At 42.5% G+C, this 27,964-nt stretch overlaps 1 protein-coding gene across 2 annotated transcripts in view; it reads right to left on the reverse strand.

The window, feature by feature from the left end:
• Positions 1-27,964, reverse strand: part of ARFGEF3 (ARFGEF family member 3) — a 301,053-nt gene that overhangs the window by 246,927 nt on the left and 26,162 nt on the right. For both annotated transcript variants that reach the window (XM_029596476.1, XM_029596474.1), the window contains exon 3: positions 2,793-2,874. In XM_029596476.1, the coding sequence (XP_029452336.1) occupies positions 2,793-2,874 (82 nt within the window). The remainder of the gene's footprint in view (positions 1-2,792; positions 2,875-27,964) is intronic.

Below are 27,964 nucleotides of genomic sequence, written 5' to 3' on the forward strand. Positions count from 1 at the left end.
CATACACATCAATGTCCATTGGTGATCAATTACAATCTAGATACGTTCATAAATAAACTGCATACATGCATTTCTGAGTAAATATATGCATTCATTAAACGCATTTAGACATTTTGCAGAATAACGACTGAGGCGCAGTGAATCCACGTGCCAGTTTTTCTGGAAACGTTCGTTGTAGCTGTTCCTTCGGCTGGAAGGACAAAAGAAAGATTAATGGGGAGAATGAGTTTGGTGGTGAATGCGAGTTCATTAACATTCCCTTGAACCAGTTTGAATTTCAAATCAGAACATGTGTGGGGTGGGCATTTGGGTCGTGCATGTGGTTTTTCAGCTTATCACATCACCCACAAGAGATTTACAATTAAACCTCTCGTTTTTAGCCAAAGTAATAGAAAAAATTGTTTTAAAACAATTTAATGAGTACATAGAAGCAAATGATATTTTATTTCCCACACAATTTGGTTTTAGAAAGAATTTTAGCACTGAAACTCTTCTTTTAGCTTTATCAGATACAATTTTAAAAGGTTTTGATCAAGGACAAACGCTACTTATTAACCCTTTTGGATTTATTAGCAACATATGACACAGTGAATCATAATATTTTACTAAAACGATTATCAGAAATAGGGATCAAGAATAAAGTATGGGAATGGTTCTCCTCATACTTAACTATTAGAACTTATCAAGTTTTTATTAACAATTCATATTCTGAAACTCTCCCACTTGAAACAGGAGTATCCCAGGGCTCGGCCCTATCGGCTACCCTATTCAATGTGTATATGTTACCACTGTGCCAATTACTGTTGGGTATGCAATTTTAATTATTATATTTATGCAGATGATATACAGATCGTCTTGCCAATCAATGATTCCATTGAAAAAAACCTTTAAAATTGCTAAGATGTACTTAAACATTATTAGAGCAAATGAAATTAAGTCTTAACTGTGAAAAAACAGAAATTATGTTAGAGCGTAAAACTTCATCAGTTGACCAAACTAAAATTTTAAACATGGAGAGTGTGTCCATTCCGTTAGGAAACAAAATTAGAGATTTGGGCGTGTGGCTGGATCCTAATTTACGTTAAAAAAAACATCTCAACTAAGATACAGGAAGGCTATTATAAGCTATCAATTCTTAGGCACTTGAAACCTTTATTACACCATGAAGAATTTAGAACCGTGCTACAAGCGCTAATATTTACTAACATAGATTATTGCAGTTCTCTACTGCTTGGCCTCCCAAAGTCTTCAATTACACCATTGCAGGTTCTGCAAAATTCTGCCGCCAGGCTAATCTCTGGCACAAATAAAAAAGAGACCATATTACTCCTGTCCTAGTGGCTTTGCACTGGCTGCCAGTCGAATTTAGAATTAAATTTAAGACTTTATGCCTTTTACATAAAGCAATCTACGCAGAACAAGCAGATTGGGTGAATGCAGTCATACGCATACACCCTCCACAACGAAATTTGCGTTCAGCTGGAAAGGGACTCCTTACTACTCCCTCTATTACTACGGCCAGACTCACTTCCGTCAGAGAAAGGGCTGTCTCATTGGCAGGTCCAGGTCTTTGGAATTCACTACCTACTGAATTAAGGCTCCAGAGTGATTTGAAAGAGTTTAAGAAAGCATTGAAAACCTGGCTATATGTACAAGCATTTCAAGTAGAAGCCAGTTAGAAATTTACCATGTTATTTTATTAGTTATGTATAACATTTTAGTTTTATTTTGAACATTTAATGCGTTATTTTATTAGTTATGTACAAAAGTTTAGTTCTTAATTAGAATTTTAATGTGTTATTTTATTTTAGTTTTAGGATTTTATGATTGTTTTCCTTGTTTTCATGAATTATTGTATTTTATGTTGAATTTATTGTAAAGAAACATTGTAAACCGGTGTGAAGGTTTATACCAACATCAGTCTAGAAAAAATTAGGAAATAAATAAATAAAAAATAAAATAATGCCCTCTGCAACTGAAAACTGTAACCTAATTCCCCAAATTTAAAATTCGTTCTGCTCATACTTTATTTATCTGGGGTTCTTCCCTCCCCAAATAAGGCAGCAGTTTGGAGGTTCATTTGCTGTTTGGGAGATACTTGAAAAAGTTATGAATCCCGAAGGAGGCGATAACGCTGAAATGCAGCCAGCGTTGGTCCTGCTCCTTCACGGATGAAATCGCCTCCGTTGGATAAGTATTTGACTCGGGGGATATTTCTGGAAAATTGTGTGTGTTGGCGTTTGGATTTTTTGTAACACTGTGTACTTTATCATGGACATTGTAAATTTTGATAATTAAGTTTTTGTTTTGCATGGATTTTTTTTTTAATACATTGGGAATAATTGTATTGAATTTTGATGGGGTTTTTTTTTTAGCCCTGTGCACTATCAAAACAAAACAATAAATAAGCTCATTTACATACACGAGGTGATCTTGAGTATTTCAGAGTTACCCAAATGTATGACTGCCCCTTAACTAGTTATGTGCAGCAATGAAGTCTTAGTGGAATTTTTGTTTTGCTCTGTTGGACTGTAAGCCTCTTTCTTCTGCTTCTTTTAATTTTTTTTTTTTTATTTACAGCATATTAGTATCTTTTTTAAGCATTTTACTGGGCCTTAATATAACTGAATTTTTGCTGTTTCAAGGCTGGTTTTTTGTTTTTTTTTTAACCACACATGGCTTAATGGAGTGAAACGGTATAGGGTATGGAGAGGCATCTAGAAGCAAAGAATATTTTTTAAAAAAGTAGTACAAAACAAAAACGCCAACCCCCTCCCGCACCAAAACCATACCTGCATCCCTGCAAGAGCGTGCTGAGCCAGCTTCACGTTCTTTGCTTCCAGCGCAAGCTGCAGAGGCAGAAGACACGTCTCTCTGAATACAACCAAAAGAAGGAAAGAAAGATGGTCATGGCACAGACACACATTTCAGCGCTATTTGTGTTTCTCCTGCCACTGGAAATCACCACCACCACCATCATACTTTACACATTACCTGACTCGCAAACTTACAGGATATCAGCTACATGAAGCAGAGCTGACTCACCTAAGATAAAGCGCCACACCACAAAGCTACAAGGGGAGATGGGGATGGAGAATAAAGGAAACCAACGTCCCGAAAACATAACAAGAAGTTCCACACAGATCCAATGGAATGCACACACATATAGATGGATCCAAAAATGTGCTGCTGTCAGGATCCCCTGACACATAACGAAAATCTGATGTGGATTAGGCACTAAACATAAGAGAGACCAATATTTTAAAAAGCCTCCAACGAATAACTTATTCAATTAAAAGTTAGTCGGATAAGTTATCCAGGATGTGCTGCAGGGTAAACATCCAGCAGAATATCCCCAATTAGAGTTATCTGTCTAACTTTAGTCAGATAACTTTAAACCTAACCAGCTATCTCTTTTGAATATCGCCAGTATGGTTCAAAGCTATCCAAGCCTCTTGTGGACAGGTAATTTTAGCCTCAGCTGGCTATAGTCAAAAGAATACAACCAGTTCAGTGGTGCTGCCGAGTTAAAACAAGAAGACCTCCACGGGCCTAGCATCAGAATCACCGTGACCCACCCAAGTTTTAATCACGGATCATGAAGAGCTGAGACTCTCCCATCCCCCACATCCCTCTGAGATGATTTTCATTCAAAGGGGGTCATTTATCAAAGGCTTATTGCGCGCGATACGGCCGTGTCGCGTGCGTTGAGCCTCCATCGCATGCGAAAAGGCCCTTTTCGCATGTAAATTAGATTGGGGCGGAGTCAGGGCAGGGAGGGGCGGAGTCAGCTGGGTCATCGCTGCCGGTGATAACGTTACTAACATTATCGTCGGCAGTAGCACGCCAAATGGCACCACCTTTCACGATGGCGCTATTTGGAGCGAAAGCCAGCAGCCAGCGCACCGCCGTTGGTGTGAAGGCTGCGGGCTCTCTCAGGCCCGCCCCCCCATCCCCCGTTTTCGCAGGATTCATCATTCTGCGAAGAATGGGTGAATCCAGGCCAAAGAGAGTTCCTACGGGGCGGCCAGTAAACCAACCTGTTCAGTATTTAGCTTGCATCAATGATCATTCCTGGTGGATTGGATATATATGCAAAGTCATTTTACCGGCCAGCCCGTAGAGACACCTTTTGGGTTCCAGCAGGGCACATTATTGCTCCCCTTGATGCACCCATAACAGGCAGGCAGTACATTTATTCACAAGCCACTGTGTCACGCATTGATGGGACATTCAAAAGCATGGGCAAGTCAGGCAAAAAGACTATAAGGTCTGTACCCAGCACACACATATGGACCGCGCCGGTTTTATCACATGCGGACCCCGGCACGGGCATCCGTCTCGCCCCACCCTGATCCAAGGCCCTCAGCCTGCCCCTTTTTCAGGGTCTGGCACAAAAATGCGCGTGGCACGCACAACGCTCGGCCACTCGCATAACCTCCGTTATTTGTGTGCGTGGCCTTTTGGAAATTTGCTTATAAGTGAAGTTTTGTGAAATCTGCAGTTTAAGCCATTCCCGTATGTTGTGTCCTGCCTTTTCTTGTTTTGTGCTTAAATAAAAGCTTGGAAACCTGCAGCTGGTACCTTGCCTGGTTGTCTGGAGTGGCCCCTAGTTTTATACCGACTTTGATGACTAATTTATGAAAATATGTCTAAATAAATGTGTGCCAAAAGCTTAAAAAAAAGTGTGGTAAGCATAGTAAACTGAGCTGCATTGTCACATTTCACACCTCTAGCTCATTTGCATGTTTCACAGTTGGTTGCCAAAGATAGCTCTTTTTAACATACTGCATTCACGCCTGCAAATGATGCTCGGTCTTTGGGACTGTAATTCGGACCAAAGCAAGGATGGGTCCAAGACAAAACAGGGTGACTTGCAGCAAAAAAAAAAAAAAAAAAAAAGGTGCTCTATCAAATGACATTAGAAAGAAAAACAATTTAAACACTACACAGTAGAGATATTTGCACACAAAAAATGGTGAAAATTAGTATAAAAAGGTGACATCATGTTTTATGTAATTATATCTTTGCTTCCAGTTGGCTGCAAAGCCTCCTAGTGAAAATCCTAGATGTATGTCATGGGCCATGACTACTGGTCCTGTCAGGATCTAATCAAAGCATAGATCAGGAGCAATGAGGAGTCAAAGTAGGCCTTATATTCCTTTTGTAACATTTTTCACATAGTTTGCTAGCCCATAATGGAGGCAAGCTCATGTTATGTTCCAGACTTTGCACTGGGAGTTATCAGCAGGAGTTGTACTAATCCACAAAATCTCAGGCCCCTGAGAGGTGTTCTCAGGCTGCAGCACCTGGACAAAATGGCCATTTTAGGTTGCATGGAGCATGGAACTCAGAGGTGACCTCCATTCAACTGCCTCTAGCTCTCCAACCAATGGAGATCCAGGTGAAAAATTTAGTATGGTTTTATTTGAGACTTAGGGGTAGATTTTCAGAACAGCACGCTGGCGTACATGTGCCCGTGCTACCCGGTGCGCACACATGTACGCCCGATTTTATAACTTGCGCGTGCAGGCCCGCGCAAGTTATAAAAATCGGGGGTCGACATGCGCAAGTGGGTGCACAATTGTGCACCTTGCGTGTGCCGAGCCCGCGCCAAGCTGTGCCGTCTTCCCCCGTTCCCTCCCAGACCTGTTCAAGACTTTAGTTAAGTGGTTTAAAGTGTCTATATTTATGTGTTCTGTTCAATCAATTATTATATTAATCTGTTAACAGATAAAAAATCTTAATTACATTTTCTAACGTTTGATAAATGGAATGAATGAATCCTTGTTCTAATTACAACAAATTCTGATTTACTGCTGAGCACTGTAGTTATCTCTACATCCTGGCTGCTGTAATACAGTGCATGGTGGATCCCCAACCATGGAGAATACGCTCACAGATTTAGACTTCAGGCTCACGTAGATATAAGGACTTTGATTCAAGTGGTAAATCAACAGCAGTGAATTCCAGTGGTTTACTCCGGAACCTAACCCAATATCTGCCCGACTGGGTAGAGACGGTGCCATGTCGTCCACATCTGTCAGATGCTGCAAACGTTTCAACCTGGACTGCAGGCGAATGTTTTAAATATCTACCAAGAGCAAGTGCTTTAAGAAGGAATTATTTCCAACTATGATGGGGACCTACACATAGTATAAGTGTGGATTCCTTCAAGTACCGTTATTTACCATCACCTAGAAACAGATGGAAGAAATGGAAACATACAAACGAACATTGTTTTAAAAAAAATATTTTTTTTTTTTTTGAAACGTGTATGCTAGAAGCATGACAAAGGCGTGTTTCTCTACATCCTAACAAGGGAAAGTCGGTGACGGTAATTTTAAAATGAGCATGAATGCACGCACACACTTGCGTACTGGCGCACGAGGATTCACTGAAATTTTTAATCGTGAGTGCACTTGTGCGCATGTTTTAAAAATGCACCAACCACGCATAAGTAGGCTCCTAATTTTAAGAGGGCACTCGAGCATAGTTAGCACGCATGTATCTTCCACAGGACCTTGTCAGCTTTTACACGTCAACGTCAGCAAACTTTAAAACACGCTTGCACGAGGCACATTTCAACTTTTCCAGTTTGTTCACTTAATAGCGAGGTCTTTCAGACCCCTCTGGTTCTTCTTCATCCTGCATGCCCCCTAGATGACCCGGACCCCTCACCCCGTCTTCTAAGCCAAACAACTCAAGATCTACAGCCTTGCTCCTCATCAGGAGCAGCAGTAAAGTTACGCAGATATCTCGTGTACACGCACTGCGGTTTTCGGTTTTAAAAGTTCAGAGATACGCGTGTAAGTGCTTGCCCTGCCCCGAAACATCCATTATCCTCACGTGTGCATGGGTACAGACGCACGTATTTTGCGGCTTTTTAAAATCCACGTTGCTCCAGCACAGCCCACACGCACAATGTAGGCGTTTTTGCACGAGGAACACTTAAAATCAATCTGAAAGTGTCCGAGGCACAGTAAAGAGCTGGTATGCCCGTTTCTTGCCTCAGCAGAAGTGGGCTGGAGAAGACGGTGGCACTTGCTCTGTAGTCTGCCAGAGTGAAGCCGCGGAGTTCTTCTCAACCTTTTCGATGCCAGGGACGGGTCGGCTGCCCTCAAACTGACATGGACTGGCCGACCGGCAGTGCTGGAGGGTGGGAGTGGAGGGTGTGGGCAATCTCCCCAAACACACTCTCTAGGAGCCTTCCCCAGCGCTACCAACCAGCTGATCCATGTCAATCAGTCGCACCCAGCCGCCGGAGGATATAGTGCAGTCACTACATTATAAAGTGGTGGCAATCGGGCTCGCAGCAGCCGTAGTGGCTGTAGAGACAGCAAGTCTTGGGTTTCACTAGCCCCCCCCCCCACCCCCCCAGGCATTCACACTCTTCTTCCCAGAGCGGGGTTTAGGGTTTTGCCACTGCTGCTGCTGTCTCCGCCCTTCCCTCCCTGATAAGGTCAAAGATCAGGAGGTGTTAAGGCAGAGCCCCCAGAGTTTGCTGCTACAGCTCAGGGTAGATTCTTTGGCAAACATCTGACAATTTTGAAGCCCGTTGGAAAACATTTCCATTTTTTATATTGTTATAGAAATTACTTACATTTTCCAACTTTGCCTGTATAATTACATTTTTTTTTTATCGGGGGAAGAAAAGGGATCTTAGGTATCAGTACAGGGATGGGCAGAAGAGGAGAGGGGGGAAAGGACTAAGGATGGGGGGAGAAAAGGAGGACTAGGAATGAGGTAAGGAGAAAGTGAAAAGAGTGGGGCTAGGAGGGAGGAGTATCAGAGGAAAAGAGGGTCTGGGGTGGTGGGAAAAGAGGAGATGGGAGAATCAAAGATCTGGGATGAGAGAAAAGGAGGGAGGAAGGTACTGGGCCTGAGAAAGGGGAGGTGGGTACAGGATATGTTGGGGGATGGCTTCCAGGATCTGCGGAGAAGGGAGAGGAAGGAAGGAAGGCTCCTGGATCTGGGAGACAGAATCCGACATCAAGGACTGCAGTGGGGTAGAGGAGTCAGGTGTCCCAACTCTGCTCTGATCCTGCTCCCCCTTGCATCCTCTCTCTCACGTACACAAATACTGCCCCCTTTCTCCCCCAGCCGCTCCCCCTCAGCCCTCAGTTTTCCCCCATTCAGCCCCTCTCCTAACCTCTGTCTTTGCTCTCTGCGCTCCAGGCTGACTCCCCTCCCCACCCTGCATGAAAAGGGAGGGACTGCATCAGGAGGCAGACGGCAGTTCTCTGCTGAGCGAGATTCAGCAGAACTGGAAGACAATTAAATCTTCAGCCAGCCCCCTACATTTCTGCCGCCCTAGGCACGGGCCTAGTGTGCCCTATTGACAAATCCAGGCCTGCGTCTTCCTCCCCCTCCACTCCCACCTACCTCAGCAGAAGCCACAAACGGAGGGCTCCCCTTGTTATAACGGCAAGCTCCCTGTCAGCCACACTGCTAAAGCCTTCACCGCCTGCTTCTCCTTCCGCTGGCAGGACCCCCCCCAACTCCCTGCCATGCTGCTAAAATTCCTCCTCCTCCTCCTCTGCCCAGCCTAAGCAATCACCGCTACTCAGCGGCCTGGCACAGAGGCACAGTAATATAGCAAATTATGTGAGGAAAAGACCCATGGGGCCCATCCAGTCTGCCCAGCAAGTTTATTTGTTTACTTCTTTCTTAGGGTGGTAACTGCCGCTCCGTGCAAGTCACCCCGGTTAACACGGGCCACCCCTTTTCTTCATCCCTTTAAGCCGTTAGGGCTCCTTTGTGTTTAATCTCAGGCCTTTTTTGAATTCCATTACAATTGGGCTTCACCATCTCTTCAGGGAGGGCGTCCCATGCATCGATGGACTGGCTGATAGTTAAAAAAATTTGTTTTAAAAACCCCGCATTAAAGTCAGCGATATAATGGGTCTTTGGCATGTCACTGTAGTGACAGCGTCTGTTACCAGGAGACTTATGTACATACAGATGGATGGAAAGAAAGAGAGACCCAAAAATAAATAAGCACAGAGACGCCGCCCTTGAAAACAGAGCGCTGTAGCAAAATGCACCTAAAGAAGCAATTTTCCAAACAAATAACAGAATACCGGCCATCAAAGAAAACCAAGATTGGGGCTGGAAAGGAAGCTCTTGTAACCAGTGTGGCACCCATTCATTCCCGATTCAATTTATTAGTGCTCGCTATTTACATTCTTCCTATTCTTCACTGCCGTATTGTGCATGGTCAGAGCGGAGGTCAAGCAGCACACCGAAAAGTGGAAATCAGAACAGCAGCCAACAGAATTCACCTGAAGCATGGCAGGCTCGGGCACACGAGAGAGAGAAAAAGAAAGGGATTGCTGGATTTAGGGAAAATTGTATTTTAGTCTCTTAAAAATCAGTGTACGGTAGAAGGAACCCTCCCAGTAACCTTGAACGCGTGCATGAACTTACTGAAGGGTTTTCAAAGCAATCCAGCGCACAAGTTTGCTTTGAAAATCAATGGCTGCCAGGATAGCTCAAGTAAGAAAAGAAAAAAAAAAACCCAGTTCCCTAGATTAAAATTAAAAAGCAAACCTTTAGTATATCTTACTTCCTCATGAGACCCACCTAGGAGAGAAAAGTTACAGCTCCTCTTCAAGAGGGCATAATTTACATGGGGTAACCCTTGCAGGTACTTTTTAAAATAAAAATGTATGCACCTAAGTGCTAGCTCCGCCCCAGCTCTGCTCCCTGAACGCCTCTCTGCAGTGGGTAGAACGGCACGCGTGAAACTGAATACTTCTATGCACATTGAGCAGATCGTTAATTTTAAAACAGCCATTTACATTCATAAAACCAGGCTTTATGCATGTAAATGCCTTTGAAAATTACCCTCTTAAAAAGAGTAATTCCCCAGAAATATAATACTCGTGTTCTTGAAATATGCCTGCAAAGCAGAATTCATTTCTTGTTGGGTCTGAAAAGTCACTAAAAGAGTAATATATTCCACAATCTCAACTTGTGTTTCTTCTAGGTATTGAGTATTATATTTCTGGGAGGCTTGGTCACGATTTATCCTGACCTAGCCAGAAATACACAGATCAGACGTAGGGCTTTTCTTTTATTAAAGCCCAATGTTATTGCTCTTGGAGCTACCATGATTATTAAATACCCATGTAAATGTGTATTAAAGTTTCAAGGAAATGTATACATTTTTTTTTAGGTTAACCAATTACAAAATTTCCTGAATGCTAGGATGCAGATCTCTATTAATGTTGGAGGTATAGATAATTAGAATATCTGTTGAAACCCTTCATGAATATCCGTGGTAGTAAGTTTTTTTTTAAGTTTCTTTTATATTCCTCACCTATATTTGTTTATTCTCCTGCAAAGATTACCTCTATGATGATTAGTATTGGACATAAATAGAATATTCCATTTGATAATATGTTTAAGCATAAGAATGTTTGTCCAAGCTTCTTATTTCATTTGCAAAGTTTATTCCTTTGTAATTTTTGTTAAAAAAGTAATAAAGATAAAATTTAAAAAAAAAAAAAAGAGTAATTCCCATCCACCAAACCGAAGGAACCTTCTTACTCAGCCAAGTGAAAATGCTCCCTCTGCTAGACAGACTCATACCCAAGTGGACTGTGGGCCGTTGAGGTCTTACTCCCAAGCAGTCGTGACCAATAAGTTAAGAGAGCTGTGCAAGAGCACTGATGAAATGCTATTGCCTCCCAGCATCAGCAGAGCCTCTTCTTCCTTTCAGGCTCTATCTACATTCACATATGTTGACTTCACTGTAACGTGTGACCCCCGGGGACTCGGGCTCCATACTTCGATTGGGTAACCATAGAATTAGATCTGGAAGAGTTTCTTTAAGTTTCAGTAAGCCCTTCGACGGCTCTACGGAAGAGACACATAAGAAGTGGGCACCCTAGGGGAGAGTCAAATGGCAGAAAACCGGGTAAGGAAATGTAGTTGAGTAAAGGCCAACAGACAGAGGCATGAGCTGGACTCCACTTGAAAGAGAAGCAGTGGGGTTGCCACACCGATCAGTCCTGGGTCAACGGCAGTATTGCAGAGCGGCTAGAAGGGCGGCTTAAGCTCTACAATACAGCTGGTACTGTAGGAAGTGCAAAAATAAGGAGGAATTTAAGAAAAGTTTGAAGAGTGCTCAAAGACTATAGCAGCTAATATTTACTGCAACTAGGCTACACCTCCCTGAACAACTGAAAGAAGATTTGCGTCTAACCAACATGCGATTCCACACAGGACTCTAACTAGGAGCGGGGACAAGAGTGGCAGCTATCCAAAACGCAAAGGCCCCTGGAGACAGAAAAAGGAGTGGAGCTTGATTCACCTGTATGAACTGCACACTTGTATGGTTTTCCTTTTCTTGTTTTATATCATCTTCTTTCTAAATATGATTTAAATCTAATGAAGATATCATTTTTTAAAAATTAAAAAAAAAAGACATGCCGGTGTGGGCCAGCAGCAGACGAAATACCAGAAAGGGTGCAGCTCTCCTTCTACTATCCAAGGGGGGGGGGAGGTAGGGATGGAGCAGAAGAGAGGACTGGGGGGTCAAAGTGGAATGGGACGGAGGAAGCAATGAGCAGGGATTAGCAGGGCTGAGGCTTCCATCAGGCAAACAAGGTGGTTGCCTAGAGCGTCAAAATGTGGGGGGTGGAAAATTCCAGCCCGGGCATGGCTCAGAGAAGTGCAATGCCAAAGCCAAAACTGCCAAAGCAAGGAACCTTGTGCTGGTGCCAGCACTGCCAGTGGAAGGGAGCGCTGTGCCGGAGTTATTACCAGAAGGTACGTTGGGGGAGGGAACGTATGACCGAGGTTCGCCTAGGGTGCCGAACGTTCTTGTAACGGCCCTGGGAGGGGATCAGGGTCAAGATGCAAATATTCTTGTCTGACCCAAGTTCTAAAGTTCCTAAGTTTCGACACCAATTCCATGAAATTATAAACATTGTTAATACTGCATTACAGAGAAAAGGTGACACTGGCATCAGAAAACACAGCCTCACGCCAGTCCGTATCTAGATGAAGGGGGAGGGGGCCGGACCACGAGCCTTATCTGAGAGCTTACTCTAGCAAATAAATCATGCCCAGGGAACGATAAACTCTGACCAACCGAGTGCACTTTCCAACAACCCCCGACTCTGCCCCACCCCCAAAAATATATATGGATGGAACAGAACCACTGGGTCTCCTTACAAGCAGGACTCAATAACCCTGGTGCTAGCTCAAATTAGCCTCAAGCTTCAGCCTAATGGCTTAACTTCTATCCCTGACTACATCCCACCAGAGTCACATGCATGGCGATCTGGGCTAAAGAAAGCATGATGAATCCTCATCTGCCCATCTCTCGCTCTGTCGCTTCCTGCGATTCCAGTATCAAGCAGTCACATTAACCTCGGAAAACGGCACCCGGCAAGAAATGCAAAAGATTCCCGAATCTCCAGATCCTCACACAAATCTCCATGACAACCAAAAATATTATTTGATTTTTTTTTTTATTATTCTGCTTTTTCATACTTCAAAGCAGATTACATTCAGGGACTGCAGGTTATTTCCCTATCTCCAAAGGGTTTAACAGTCTAAGGGGCCGATGCAATAGGACGCGTGCTGAAGACAGGTACTGGGACAGAGCGCCCTTTTTCCTAACACACATTCCCTGGGCGCCCGATGCTGTATTTAAATGAGGAGCTGCGTAAAAAAAGGGCACGCTAGGGGAGAATTGTGCATCAGGTGGCCACAACTGCAACGGGTGCCCAATATGAGCGTCCATTTCTATCTCGCTTTTTCAGGCCGATTTCTTTGTTATTTTGCTGAGAACATAAGAACATGCCATACTGGGTCAGACCAAGGGTCCATCAAGCCCAGCATCCTGTTTCCAACAGTGGCCAATCCAGGCCTGGCAAGTACCCAAAAACTAACAGCTCGATACAGTAAAGTTCAGTTGAAGATTTCTCGTCTGTAACGAGCTCGCTGCGCACAATTCGGACGCGTAAGGCAAACCAGCGATACAGTCTCCAGTTTTGCGCGTCCGTAGCGCTTCTTAAAACAGACGCGTAACCCTTCCCGCACCCGGCATGTAAATGAACGAATTAGCTGTATAATGAAGGAATTAGCTATTCCCCTCCGATACCGTAACGCGCGCTCAGGTTATCTCATTAGTAACGCACTGTTTTGCCGCGGCCGTAACGTGTTAGTTTACCGCCTCCCCCTAGTAGGAGTTAGGACTGTGAGTCTAGTAACAAATCCATCGACACCGCTTAAGATACTCAAAAACAATAAAACACAATAAAAAAAAAAAGCGATACAGAGATGATCGAGAAAATGTAATGATGTGGGACACATAAAACCTGTCAGAAGAAAAAATAAAAATTTTTAAATACCTGTCGGAGGGCCGCATGGGTCCAGGCGGCCGGCGGCGGCGGGAGCCGGGTGGTCGCGTGTTAAATCTAGGCCGGGTCCGCACAGGCGCGCATTCATTCACTGCCGGTGCATAACCCTTCCCTACCGCTTTAAAGCCGCGGCATGCATTTGCATGCGATTAGAAGAGAGAATCGGGGAGTTAGTGAAGAGAACTGTGCGTGCGGGGAGGAAGGGTGCGCCTGACACTACCTCACTGTTTCTACCTCGACCTTACTGTATCGACCTGTAAGTCTATTCCATGTAACCATTGCTAATGGCAGTGGCTATTCTCTAAGTGAACTTATTAGCAGGTAATGAACTTCTCCAAGAACTTCTCCAATCCTTTTTTAAACACAGCTATACTAACTGCACAGAAGACACCCATAGCTAAGCGTGCCTTGCTCTGGGCGTCTAAATTGTGTGGCCACAATTTTTGTTTTTTTAATCAAAGCAATATACATTTATTTTTCAACACCGCAAGTAGTAAATTTAAGTGTCACAGTGATACTAAGTAGGAGCACAGAGGACTGTATTTTTATTATTTGTATTACTTCTCCTGAGCCCTTGTCTCGTGGACTTAAATTTGCTACATTAAAAAAAAAGTGTGCATTGGGTGCCCAGCGATTTCCTGCATGGGGGGTAATGGCCAATAGCCTCATCTACATGGAATGTACATGCGATGGGCGCTAGAGAGTACGCATTTGTTTGGGTGCTAATCTCCTTATTGCATCGGGTGCTAGTCTAGCGTGTCCAAAATGTGTGCAAACCTGTTCAGTAAGTTCAGCACGCTTTATTGCATCAGCCCCTAAGTTTGTGCCGGAGGGTATAAAAGTGACTTGCCCAAGGTCACAATGAGTGGCAGTGGGATTTGAGCCCTGGCCTCCCTGGTTCATAGCCCAATGCACTAAACATTAGGCTACTCCTGCACTCCAAACAGCTCAAACAATGCAAAAATAGCAGTGAGGGTGGTCCAAACGCCACAGCAATTCCAGGAATTTGAGTTTTGTAAGAAAAAAAACCAAAACACAACACTATAGGATCATTTTAAAAGGAGTTATGCATGGAAAAGTAGCATAGATCGCAGCACTTTTCAAAAGCCCACTTACACACATAAAACCAAATTTTAGGCAAGTAACTCCTTTGGAAAAATCTCACCCTTTGTGTTTCATGTCAATGCAGCTATAACACAGGAAGCTAGCTGACGTAACACTGTGTGCACAGAAGCTGCTTCTTCACATACACAAGGGAAGGTTGCCAGGGCTGGCTCAAAGAAGTCACGTGCCGAGGCAGCGTCCCACGGCGTGGTCCAGGCTTTGAGGCCACAGAGACGTAGCTGCCAGGGCCTCTGTGGTCTCTCTCTCTCCCCCCCACTATTTGTTACCCCTGGTGGGAATCAGACCATCCTCATTGCCTCTTCTCATTTTTTGTGCATAACTTTGCTGGCTCTGCAATCATTTCGGAAACTTGCAGGCTGGCTAATCTCACGCTGTACAGTGAAATGCCGTATTCAAAATGCATCCAAATCTGAACCAGGCACCTACAGACTGGTAACCCTAACATGGGTAGCTGTCATAGGGAAAAAAAAAAAAAAAAAAGAGAGAGGTGGCGTTATATTTGGAAAAGAGGGAATTATCTAGAATTGAAATGGTTTAAGTGTAGGAGGAGGGTTGAATGTCCACAGCTTCAGACACCCACCCACTCCTCAGCTCCCTCTCCTTCATGATCGGGGTAGCGAGAAGCAGCTCCCATCCACTCCCAACATATGCCTGTCTTTTCTTCATCAATACCGGCTTTATGATCAGTTTTAAAACCAATGGGCCCAGTAACCGCTGACGACGTGTGTTTGGCCAGTCTGGAGGAAAATGCTCCCTCTGGGATGTGCTGGTGCGAGCTCCCAGGCCACTGTTAAATTTATGATTTAAAAAAGTCTACCACTGACTGAAGCAGGGCTGGCGAGAGCCCGCTCCCTTATTAATTCCTGTAATATTAAGTATAATGGTCAAAGCCCCACAGTTCCCTCATTTTCTCTTGTACTCCTTCAATTAATTTCATCGGGTCCTAATGCTTTAGTGATTTCTACCCAACCTAGATTTTATGGTGGGGGGGGAGGGGGTTTTTTTTTTGCCCTCGCTTGGGCAATGCAGACCCCATTGTGCTTAATGGTAAGGGCTGATATCTTTCTTGGGCCCCCCCCCCCCCTCCCCATACATACTGAAGAAGAAAACCCCTTTACTACCTCAGCTTTCTCCCCTCCCGGTTAACAGCATTCCTCATCTCCTTTTTTTGATATTAGCATATTCCAATAAAAATCATTTCAAAAGGAACCATGCCGTCATCTAAAGTGGGAAATGAAGGGAAACCCTTTTCCTGTGGTTCTGCAAACTTAATATACTCAGGGTTAAATCCTGTGAATTGTTGCCACAGTTAGGTGCATAAGATGTAGTTTGCCTGCATGGTTTGGGGGTGGGGGTGGGGTGGAGTCATATTGGCAAGGTGGAGGGCGATTCAGCACCAGCACCAAGAGAATTTGGAGACTTCACTGTCCCCTCCAAACTACGCCCATTGGTTTGGCGGCGCTGCTGCTTTGGAGGGTTAACAACTATAAGACAGCCCGTGTGAAGAAGGTACACACAGACTTCAGCCCTGAATTTCAAAGAGGACCTATGCGTCTTAAGTCAGGCGTGTGCAAAACTCTACAAGGCCTATGTGCGCACATATACGCCCTCCTTGGGAGCCTATGTAAACTTGTACTTTCCAAAACTGGGGGTGGAGAAAACACCTCTTTCATATACACATAAAGGTACGCAGGAAATCACCTACAACTAGTGGGGCAACTTTCTCGCGCACATGCTTTTGAAAATTACCCCCTTAAATGCGCCAGTGTGTAATAAAAAAATATATACTACAGCTAAAGGGTACATAAAGAAAAAAAAACAAAACCTGCGCAACCTCCCCCACAGCCAATTTTATGAGCTGCAGAATCTGGCGCTTGTGCAAACTATTCCGGTCTTACTACCCACCCAGTTACTAACCGAGCCCTGCCCGTGGCAGCATGCCCAGCCCTGGGAACACGCACTGCATTTTCATCTGCCCGAAAGGACACATTTAATTACCAAAAAATACTAACAGCACACAGTGAACACAAATGACATCATTTTTCCCCCCTTTTTTTTGTGTGTTCTGGAGCTGCATCATTTACTTTGCATCTGCCATAAACAAGACGCTTTGCAGTGTAAACGGCTGCTGCTTCCTGCCCTTTTTTTTTTTTCCCCAGCACAGACACTGGAAGGTTTCAGCACTATGCTGAAAACCCGACGGGCTGTAGGTATGGGAAGCGCTGAAGAAACAGCACAACAGGCTCCTTAGGATGGCACAGCAACCCCAGAGAAAACCTGCAGCAACCAGTTATTCAAGATCTACTGCAGGAAATCTCTGGTCAAATTACTGAAGCTTTTGAATAACAGCTACCCTGATTAATTCCTCTATGCAATGAATCCCTCCGTTTTCAAGGAGATAAAAAGATGGAATAACTAAGACCGAAATGAGAATCTCCTGCCTGGAAGGTGAGTCGATGGATGGAGACTCGATGGAGGACAGGGAAGTGATTCGGGAGGAGCAGTCTCTCTGAAGGGATCTAAACGCAAGGAGCCGAATCCAGGGGCGGCTCAAAGCAATTTCCTACCTGAGGCGAGGGATGAGATGGTGCTTTCCCCCCACCCCCAAGGCACAGCAGGAGTCAAATCACTGAGGGACTGGGGGGGGGGGGTGCTCTCCCTCCCCCCCCCCACGAGTCTGCCCTTTCAGTGATTTGAAATGCTGAGGGAGGGGGGGGGGGGAAAGCAGGGGTTAGGGTTCCCAGAGAAGAGGCAGATGAAGTGTCGGTGATTGTGTTTCTAGGGAACTGGTAAACCTACCACGCTCTCAGGAACCCTTCCAACTGCCGCTCTCTCAGCGCAGATGCAAGGGTATTAGGCTCGCTAGGTGAACCTTACAACTTTGAGCCGCCACGCCCTTCCCCCCCACACATACATACTTAAAAATTATGCATTTATTAACCACTTCCCCAACCCAAAAAGGGAGATTTTACATGAAAAAGAGCATTCAAAGTACAGTCTTCTGAGGTAAAAATAATACTTATATTATATTTACTTGCACTGTTGTGGTGCCTGCCAACCAGAAAACCCTGCAAAAAATACACAAGGAACCTCTATGGTATTAGGCCTACTGTAAAGCATGTTGTTTGTAGCTAGGCCCTCACATAGCCATTAGAAAACTGAATTATAATTATAATATAGTAAACCTCCCATATCAAAATAGCACCAAATGCCAGCACTCAAACAGTAAGAACCCTACCAATGAAAACTGGCAACACTGCAAATATTACAAAAGATCCTACAACACCAATAAACTTCTTATTAGGAAAAGGGAACAATCCAGGCTGCTATAGATCCTTACGCAGAAACTATTTTCTGGAAGAATATACCTCACCTTGTTCACACATGCAGAACACAGAAAGACCCTGGCCAAATAGAATAAATAGACTATAAAGTATAAATAGAAACAGGCAGACAAAAATTGAACTGGAAACTACAACAAGCCAGGCACTGTATGCAGTACAACAAAGGAAAAAAAATAAGCATCACTCTTCCTTGTTAAACATCAAATACAATCAATAAATATAACATCAACCATACCAATAAAAATAATAAATATGTCAACCAGACCAGATTCCCTGTCACCCAGGAGGTGAGTGCAGTGACATACAAATTGAATCTACCCCCAACTCTCCAAATTCATGACACGCTGGGCAATAACACAGCTCAAAGTCAATCCTGTTGAAAAATAGTGTCCAACGGGCCTGCCGCAAATTCAGTCACTGAGCCTATGACAAATATTCCAGATTCTTGTGGTCGGTGTAGATGGTCACCAGTTACTTGGCACCTTCCAATAGTCCGTGGTCACCAACCTATATATTTCCTTTCAGCTGAAAAGAACTTTTTGGACAAATAGCAAGTCTTAAGAGTTCCTTGGTTTTTCTGCATCTACCTCCAGCTTAAATGGCTTGGATGGGTCCGGATGGTGTAGGCAGTGATCCCTGGTAAACTCATGTTTAAGTCTGCTGAAGGCTCGGACAGCCCCATTGTTCCAATTCCTGATATTGCTGCCCTTTTTGATAAGGGCTGTAAGTGGAGCAACTAGGGAGAAGTAGCCATGGACAAATTACCAATAATAGTTTGTGAATCAAAGGAATCACTACAGGGCCTTAAGAACTATCAATTGAGGCCAGTCCAGGATAGTCTCAGTTTGTCAGGATCCATCTGGAGATCATCTCTGAAGATAATATAACCCAGGAACTGCAGCTCCTGTTGCTCAAAAGTATATTTTTCTAATTTTGCTTTGAGACGATGCTCTTGAAGTCACTGAACATAAGAACATAAGAAATTGCCATGCTGGGTCAGACCAAGGGTCCATCAAGCCCAGCATCCTGTTTCCAACAGTGGCCAATCCAGGCCATAAGAACCTGGCAAGTACCCAAAAACTAAGTCTATTCCATGTTACCATTGCTAATGGCAGTGGCTATTCTCTAAGTGAACTTAATAGCAGGTAATGGACTTCTCCTCCAAGAACTTATCCAGTCCTTTTTTAAACACAGCTATACTAACTGCACTAACCACATCCTCTGACAACAAATTCCACAGCTTAATTGTGCGCTGAGTGAAAAATAATTTTCTCCGATTAGTCTTAAATGTGCTACTTGCTAACTTCATGGAGTGCCCCCTAGTCCTATTATCTGAAAGTGTAAATAACCGATTACATCTACTCATTCAAGACCTCTCATGATTTTAAACACCTCTATCATATCCCCCCACAGCCATCTCTTCTCCAAGCTGAACCGCCGAACCTCTTCAGTCTTTCCTCATAGGGAAGCTGTTCCATCCCCTTTATAATTTTGGTTGCCCTTCTCTGTACCTTCTCCATCACAACTATATCTTTTTTGAGATGCGGCGATCAGAATTGTACACAGTATTCAAGGTGCGGTCTCACCATGGAGCATTACAGAGACATTATGACATTTTCCATTTATTAACCATTCCCTTCCTAATAATTCCAAACATTTTGTTTGCTTTTTTGACCGCTGCAGCACACTGAGCCGATGATTTCAGAATATTATCCACTGACACCTAGATCTTTTTCCTGGATGGTAGGTCCTTATATGGAACCTAACATAATGGCTCAACCGAATAACGGTATATAAAACTCATCAAATAAATAAATAAATAAATAACATCATGTATTTACAGCAAGAGTTGTTTTTCCCTATATGCAACACCTTGCACTTGTCCACATTAAATTTCATCTGCCATTTGGATGCCCAATCTTCCTGTCTCGCAAGGTCCTCCTGCAATGTATCACAATCCGCTTGTGATTTAACTACTCTGAATAATTTTGTATCATCTGCAAATTTGATAACCTCACTCATTGTATTCCTTTTCAGATCATTTATAAATATATTGAAAAGCTCGGTCGAAATACAGATCCCTGAGGCACTCCAGTGTTTACCCTTTTCCACTGAGATAATTCACCATTTAATCCTACTCTATGTTTCCTGTCTTTTAACCAGTTTGTAGTCCACAAAAGGACATCAACTCCTATTCCATGACATTTTAGTTTTCTTAAAAGACTCTCATAAGGGACTTTGTCAAACGCCTTCTGAAAATCCAAATGCACTACTTCTACCGGTTCACCTTTATCCACATGCTTATTAAGCCCTTCAAAAAAATGAAGCAGATTTGTGAGGCAAGTCTTCCCTTGGGTAAATCTATGTTTACTGTGTTCCATTAAACTATGTCTTTCTATATGCTCTGTGATTTGATCTTTAGAATAGTTTCCACTACTTTTCCTGGCACGGAAGTCAGGCTCACTGATCTATAGTTTCCCAGATCGTCCCTGGAGCCCTTTTTAAATATTGGTGCTACATTGGCCACCCTCTAGTCTTCAGGTACAATGGATAAATTTAATGACAGGATAAAATTTTTAACTAATAGATCTGAAATTTCATTTTTTAGTTCCTTCAGAACCCTAGGATGCATACCATCCGGTCCAGGTGATTTGCTACTCTTTAGTTTGTCAATCTGGCCTACTACATCTTCCATGTTCACAGTGATTTGGTTCAGTTCATCTGACTCATCACCCTGGAAAACCATCTCCGGATCTGGTATCTCTCTAACATCCTCATTAGTAAACACAGAAGCAAATAATTCATTTAGTCTTTCTGCAATGGCCTTATCTTCCCAAATAGCCCCTTTAACCCCTCGGTCATCTAACGGACCAACCGTCTCCCTCAGAGGTTTCTTGCTTCGGATATATTTTTTAAAGTTTTTATTATGAGGTTTTGCCTCTATGGCCAACTTCATTTCAAATTCTCTCTTCGCCTGACTTATCAATGTTTTACACTTAACTTGACAATGCTTATGCGTTTTCCTATTTTCTTTAGATGGATCCTTCTTCCAATTTTTTTAAGGATGGCTTTTTGGCTAAAATATCCTCTTTCACCTCACCTTTTAACCATGCCGGTGATCTTTTTTCTTCCTTCCACCTTTCTTAATGTGTGGAATACATCTGGGCTGCGCGTCTAGGATTGTATTTTTAAACAATGTCCATGTCTGTTGAACACTTAACCTTTGCAGCTGCACCTTTTTCTAACTATTTTCCTCATTTTATCAAGTTTCCCTTTTGAAAATTTAGTGTTAGAGCTATAAATTTACTTATTGTCCCCCTTCCAGTTATTAGTTTAAATTTGATCATGTTATGATCACTATTGCCAAGTGGCCCCACCACAGTTGCCTCTCACGAAATCCTGCGTTCCACTAAGAATTAAATCTAAAATAGTTCTTGAACCAATTGCTCCATGAAGCAGTTATTTATTACATCCAGGAACTTTGTCTCTAGCATGTGCTGATGTTACATTTACCCAGTCAATATTGAAGAACTTGTTTTATATTCACTCCATATTGGTCCAAGGTTTTGGAGAAGACAAGGATGTCAAGATACATGACCACATAGGATTAGAGTTGGTCATTGAAAGTTTCATTAACTATGAACTGGAAGACAGCAAAGACATTGCACAAGCCAAATGAAATTATCATCAGGTACTCGTAATAACCATCCCTGGTGTGGAAAGCTGTCTTCCACTCATCGACCTCTTTGATCCTGATCAGGTTATACTGATGTGCATGGGCCCGAAGAGAGATCATGGGTTGACAGTGTCTGATGATCTGAAAACAGCAAAGCAACATAAGAGGGCGGTGACTTGGGCCAGAAGGATAATGAGCTGCATAGAGAGAGGCATAACCAGCAGGAAATAAAGGAGGTAATAATGCCCCTGTATAAGTCCCTGGTGAGGCCTCACCTACATTACTGTGTTCAGTTCTGGAAACCTTATCTAAAAAAGAATAGAGACAGAATAGCAGTCCAGAGAAAGGCGGTCAAAATAGTGTGGGGTCTCCACTGAAAGACATACAAAAAGAGACTGCAGGACCTCAATATGTATACCCTAAAAGACTGGAGGGGGGTATATATTATACAAACTTTCAAGCACCTGTATAGCATTAATAATGCACAAGCATCAAACCTTTTCCAATGGAAAGGAAGCTAAGGGTCATGATATAAAACTCCAAAGGGACAGACCTAGGAATGATGTCAGGAAGTATTTTTTCATGGAAAGGGTGGTGGATGCATGGAATGCCCTCCTGGAAGAAGTTAAGGCAAGAATAGTAACAGAATTCAAAAGAATGTGAGTAAGTACAGATGATCTCTAATGGATAAATGGAAATGAAGAAACAAGGTAATCTGTGGTAACTTTTAGTGTAACATTTCTGCCTGGGGTAACTACAAGGAATGGCAGTTACAACACTAAACACATTCCAGTGCAGACCAGATGCACCATCTTGGCCTTCATCTGCCAGCATTCAGCATGTAGTTGTGTGTCAAGAGTCTCACTCTTGCTCATATATACAAATATAGCCTCCTATTACACATACTACACACACACACAAACACCAACACATTTTGAAAAATTGTTTTCAATATAAAGAACACATTTGGAAATATTGTATATTCTGTGTGAGAGGTGATGGCGGTGGGGTTGCTTGGCAACAGTGATCAATTTAACAGTCATTGAAGAGAGGACTAAGGAAAACTACAGCAATATCATTTTACTTTAAAATGGGGGACTATGATAAAACAGGGAAATTAATTAGAAAAAAAAAACCTAAAAGGAGTGGCTACAAAGATGAAAAGTTTGCGTGTGGCGTGGACGCTGTTTAAACACACCATCTTGGAAGTCCAGACTACAAAGGTTCCAGGCATTAAAAACACAGAAAGACGACCAAACAACAGCCAGCATGGATAAATGATGAGGTAAGAGGCTATTAAAACCCAAATGGTGGATTCAAATGAAGAAATTAGGAAAAAGCATAAGCACTAGCAAGTTAGATGTAAAGCATTAATAAGGCAGGCCAAAAGAGAATTTGAAAAGAAACTTGCCAGAAAAGCAAAAACTTGAAATAAAAGGTTTTTCAAGTAAATTCGAAGAAAGAAGCCAGTGAGGGAATTGGCTAGAGCACTACATGACTGAGGGGGGTAAAAAGGACACTCAGTGAAGACAAGGCGCCATTGCAGAAAAATTAAATTAATTTTTTGCCTTGGTCTTGAAGTGAAACAGTAGCCTAGTAATTAGAGCAGTGGGCTGCGAACCAGGGAAACCAGGGTTCAAATCCTGCTGACTCTCCTTGTGACCTTAGGCAAATCACTTCACCCCCTTCACTGCCTTAGGTACAAACTTAGGCCTGGATTTATCAAAATGCGGTAAGTACCACATGCGATTGCAAAAGGGGCGTGGTTTATGCAAAATTCAGTTTATCGCAATTTGCTCTAATTACCTATGCGAAGAGCTAAATTAGTGCACATTGCGATAACATTATCTGAATTTGCAATAGGTGTCAGACCACTAGGTGGACCATTTGAGATGGATCCTTCTTCCAATTTTTGGAGGATTTTTTTTGGCTAAAATATCTTCTTTCATCTCACCTTTTAACCATGCCGGTAATCATTTTGCCTTCCTTCCACCTTTCTTAATGCGTGGAATACATATGGACAAATTTTAACTAATAGATCTGAAATTTCGTTTTTTAGTTCCTTCAGAACCCTAGGATGCATACCATCCAGTCCAGGTGATTTGCCACTCTTGTGAAGATTTGATGACCTTCGGAGTGAGGAAACTCACTCCAAGATGAGATTTGTGCAGTGTTCTCTCAACCTAGCTTGATGGACTCTCTACCTGGGTAACATCAAGCTAGATGGAGAGAATATTGCCCAAATCTCATCTTGGAGTGAGTTTCCTCACTCTGAAGGCCATCAGATCGACAAGAGACCACTGCTCTGTTCGTACATGTCACATAGAATGTCAAAGTGGCCCCTAACCCCCTACACTCATACCTACCACCTCGAGTTAATAGGTGGGCCTACCATAGGGATACAAATACCTACCTATGGGGAATGACATTATGGCCAGTCTCTCTCTCAGGCTCTGGGACCTTCAATTCTCCTCAAATAGGCCCTTACGGGAGACATCGCAAAGGCGATGAAACTTTATCGCACAGTCACGGCAGCTATCGCACAGACTAACGCAATTCAAAGAGGTGTAGTTAAAATCGGCGTTACGGCTGTGCGATAGCTCTTCGCAGACACGCTAACCCAGCCCACTCTCCGCCCTTAACTCCTCCAATTTTCTCAATTTGTATCGCACCATACGATATGGTGCTATCGCATGCATTAAGGGCCTATCGCATGCGTTAACGAGGCTTTTCGCATGCAAAAACGCCTTATTTTGATAAATGACCCCCTTAGATTGTGAACTCATTGGGAAAAGGGAAATACCTGCAGTATCTGAATGTAATCCACTCTGAAGTGTCCAAAAGGTGGAATATAAATCAAATAGATTGAAATCTTTACTCGGGAAGGTGTCACGGAGATACCTACACCAGTAACATTCTTTAAAGGTTGGGATTCAGAGGAACTGAATCAAATCATGGTCAACCAGGAAGATGTAATAGCACAAATTGATAAACTAAAAACTAACACATCACTGAGACTGGAAGATATACAACCCAGTGTTCTGAAAGAACTCAAAAATAAAATTGCAGATTTAGTAGTCTCTGATATCTGGAGGATGGTCAACTTAACAGTTTTAAAAAGGGCTTTAGAGGTGATCCAGGGTACTAGAGACCCATGAGCCAGATGTTGGTACTGAGCAAAATGATAGAAGCTATACTTCTACCATTTGTCGGGGAAGACTATAGTGATAGGGGTATACTACCATCCACCTGGTCAAGATGGTGAGACGGACAGTGAAATGCTAAAATTAGGGAAGCTAACCAAATTGGTAGTGCGGTAATAATGGGAGACTTCAATTACCCCAATATTGACTGGGTAAATGTATCATCGGGACACGCTAGAGAGATAACGTTCCTGGATGGAATACACAATAGCTTTATTTATTTATTTATTTATTTATTTATTTATTTAACAATTTTATATACCGAAATTCTTGTAAAAAGTTACAAATCAGTTCGGTTTACATTGAACAGTAACAGTGCTTCCGAAGAGAGCAATTACATTGAACAATAACAGTTTGGATTACATTGAACAGTAACAATGCTTCAAAAAAGGGCATTAAATGAACAGTAACAGTGCTTCAGAAGAGAGCAATTACATTGAACAGTAACAGTCCGGAATAAGTTGAACAGTAATACATTGAACAGTAAATGCTTCCTAAAGAGCAGTTCCATTGATTGGAAACAGAGCTTCAGAAAAGCAGATTAAGTTGAAGCAGTAACAGAGCATCAGAATAGAGTAATTACAATGATACTAGTATACAAGTTATTCCAATATCATAAAACGAATCGTATAAATAAATAAGCCCGTGATATCAGAGACTCAAATCTTGGGCTAAGAACAGACTACTGGGGATAAAGACAACAATGGATTAAATAATACTAGGATAGAGGAACTGAGGTATACGACATGGTGTATCTGTAACATATAATAAGATGCTATCGGTGTGTCACTCTGCTACATAATAAGATGCTAAGAGAACATCCGAATCTAAGAATAAAGCTAACTCTTGACGACTAGGAAAGTGTAAGATAGAATGGAACTAAAATCTGGGCCTGAAATTTTTTAGGCTGAACGGTCTAATTGCTAGGAAGAGTCAGAAGTGCTGCTCATGATCTAATCGGGGAAGGCCTGATTAAACAACCAGGTTTTGAGTCTTTTCTTAAAAGTGACCGGGCAGTGTTCAAGCCGAAGGTCTGGAGGAAGAGAGTTCCAGTGTTTTGGCCCAGAGGCTGAAAGGGCTCTCATTCCTAAAGTTGTTTTTAGAAAGGGGACCTGAAGTGTATCTTTGTATGCTGATCTTACCGGCCTGGATGGTAAGTGGAGTCTAAGAGGGATCTTGAGTACCAAAGGTGTGATGTTGAATATTTCTTTATGGGTGACGGTTAGAGTTTTGAACAGGATTCTGTAGTAGATGGGGAGCTTTATGGAGCAATTGGTTCAGGAACCAAAGAGAGAGGGAGCAATTTTAGATCTAATTCTCAGTGGAGCACAGGACTTGGTGAGAGAGGTAACTGTGGAGGGGCCACTTGGCAATAGTGATCATAATATGATCAAATTTGATTTAATGACTGGAAGAGGAACAGTGTGCAAATCCAAGGCTCTCGTGCTAAACTTTCAAAAGGGAAACTGTGATAAAATGAGAAAAATTGTTAGAAAAAAACTGAAAGGAGCAGCTAAAAAGTAAAAAATGTCCAAGAGGCATGGTCATTGTTAAAAAATACCATTCTAGAAGCACAGTCTAGATGTATGCCACACATTAAGAAAGGTGGAAAGGCGGCAAAATGACTACCGGCATAGTTAAAAGGGGAGGTGAAAGAAGCTATTTTAGCCAAAAGATCTTCATTCAAAAATTGAAAGAAGGATCCAACAGAAGAAAATAGGATAAAGCATAAACATTGGCAAGTTAAATGTAAGACATTGATAAGTCAGGCTAAGAGAGAATTTGAAAAGAAGTTGGCTGTAGAGGCAAAATCTCACAGTAAAAACTTTTTAAAATATAGCTGAAGCAGAAAGCCTGTGAGGGAGTCATTGGACCGTTAGATGATTGGGGGGTTAAAGGGGCACTTAGAGAAGATAAGGCCATCGCAGAAAGATTAAATGATTTCTTTGCTTCGGTGTTCACTGAAGAGGATGTTGGGGAGGTACCCGTAATGGAGAAGGTTTTCATGGGTAACGATTCAGATGGACTGAATCAAATCACGGTGAACCTAGAAGCTGTGGTAGGCCTGATTGACAAACTGAAGAGTAGTAAATCACCTGGACCGGACGGAATACACCCCAGAGTTCTGAAGGAACTAAAAAATGAAATTTCAGACCTATTAGTAAAAATTTGTAACCTATCATTAAAAATCATTCATTGTACCTGAAGACTGGAGGATAGCAAAAGTAACCCCAATATTTAAAAAGGGCTCCAGGGGCGATCCGGGAAACTACAGACTGGTTAGCCTGACTTCAGTGCCAGGAAAAATAGTGGGAAAGTGTTCTAAACATCAAAATCACAGAACATATAGAAAGACATGGTTTAATGGAACAAAGTCAGCATGGCTTTACCCAGGGCAAGTCTTGCCTCACAAATCTGCTTCACTTTTTTGAAGGAGTTAATAAACATGTGGAGAAAGGTGAACCGGTAGATGTAGTATACTTGGATTTTCAGAAGGCGTTTGTCAAAGTTCCTCATGAGAGGCTTCTAGGAAAAGTAAAAAGTCATGGGATAGGTGGCGATTTCCTTTCGTGGATTGCAAACTGGCTAAAAGACAGGAAACAGAGTAGGATTAAATGGGCAATTTTCTCAGTGGAAGGGAGTGGACAGTGGAGTGCCTCAGGGATCTGTATTGGGACCCTTACTTTTAAATATATTTATAAATGATCTGGAAAGTAATATGACGAGTGAGAATCAAATTTGCAGATGACACAAAATTGTTCAGAGTAGTTAAATCACAAGCAGATTGGGATAAATTACAGGAAGACCTTGTGAGACTGGAAAATTGGGCATCCAAATGGCAGATGAAATTTAATGTGGATAAGTGTAAGGTGATGCATATAGGGAAAAATAACACATGCTATAGTTACACAATGTTAGGTTCCGGTAAACGGCGCCATTTCACCTGGCGTCGCGCACCGAAGGGGCACTCCCCTTTGTGCACCCCTTCATGCAACCCTTGGTGCTACCTTTTTTCGTTTTTTTTCTTTTTAACTTCTATGTTTCTTCCACTTTTGTTTACCTTTCTCTTTTTTCATAGTTGTTATCCCTTGTTAACAATTTTCATTGTTATTAATGTTAAATGTATTTGACAAAGGTAACTTTTTTTCCTGCATCTCCTGTTTTAATGTAAACCGGTATGATTTGTATATTATACAAGAATGTCAGTATATAAAAATTAAAAATAAATAAATAAAT

Source organism: Rhinatrema bivittatum, chromosome 3, assembly GCF_901001135.1.
Source record: "Rhinatrema bivittatum chromosome 3, aRhiBiv1.1, whole genome shotgun sequence".
Lineage (NCBI taxonomy): Eukaryota > Metazoa > Chordata > Amphibia > Gymnophiona > Rhinatrematidae > Rhinatrema > Rhinatrema bivittatum.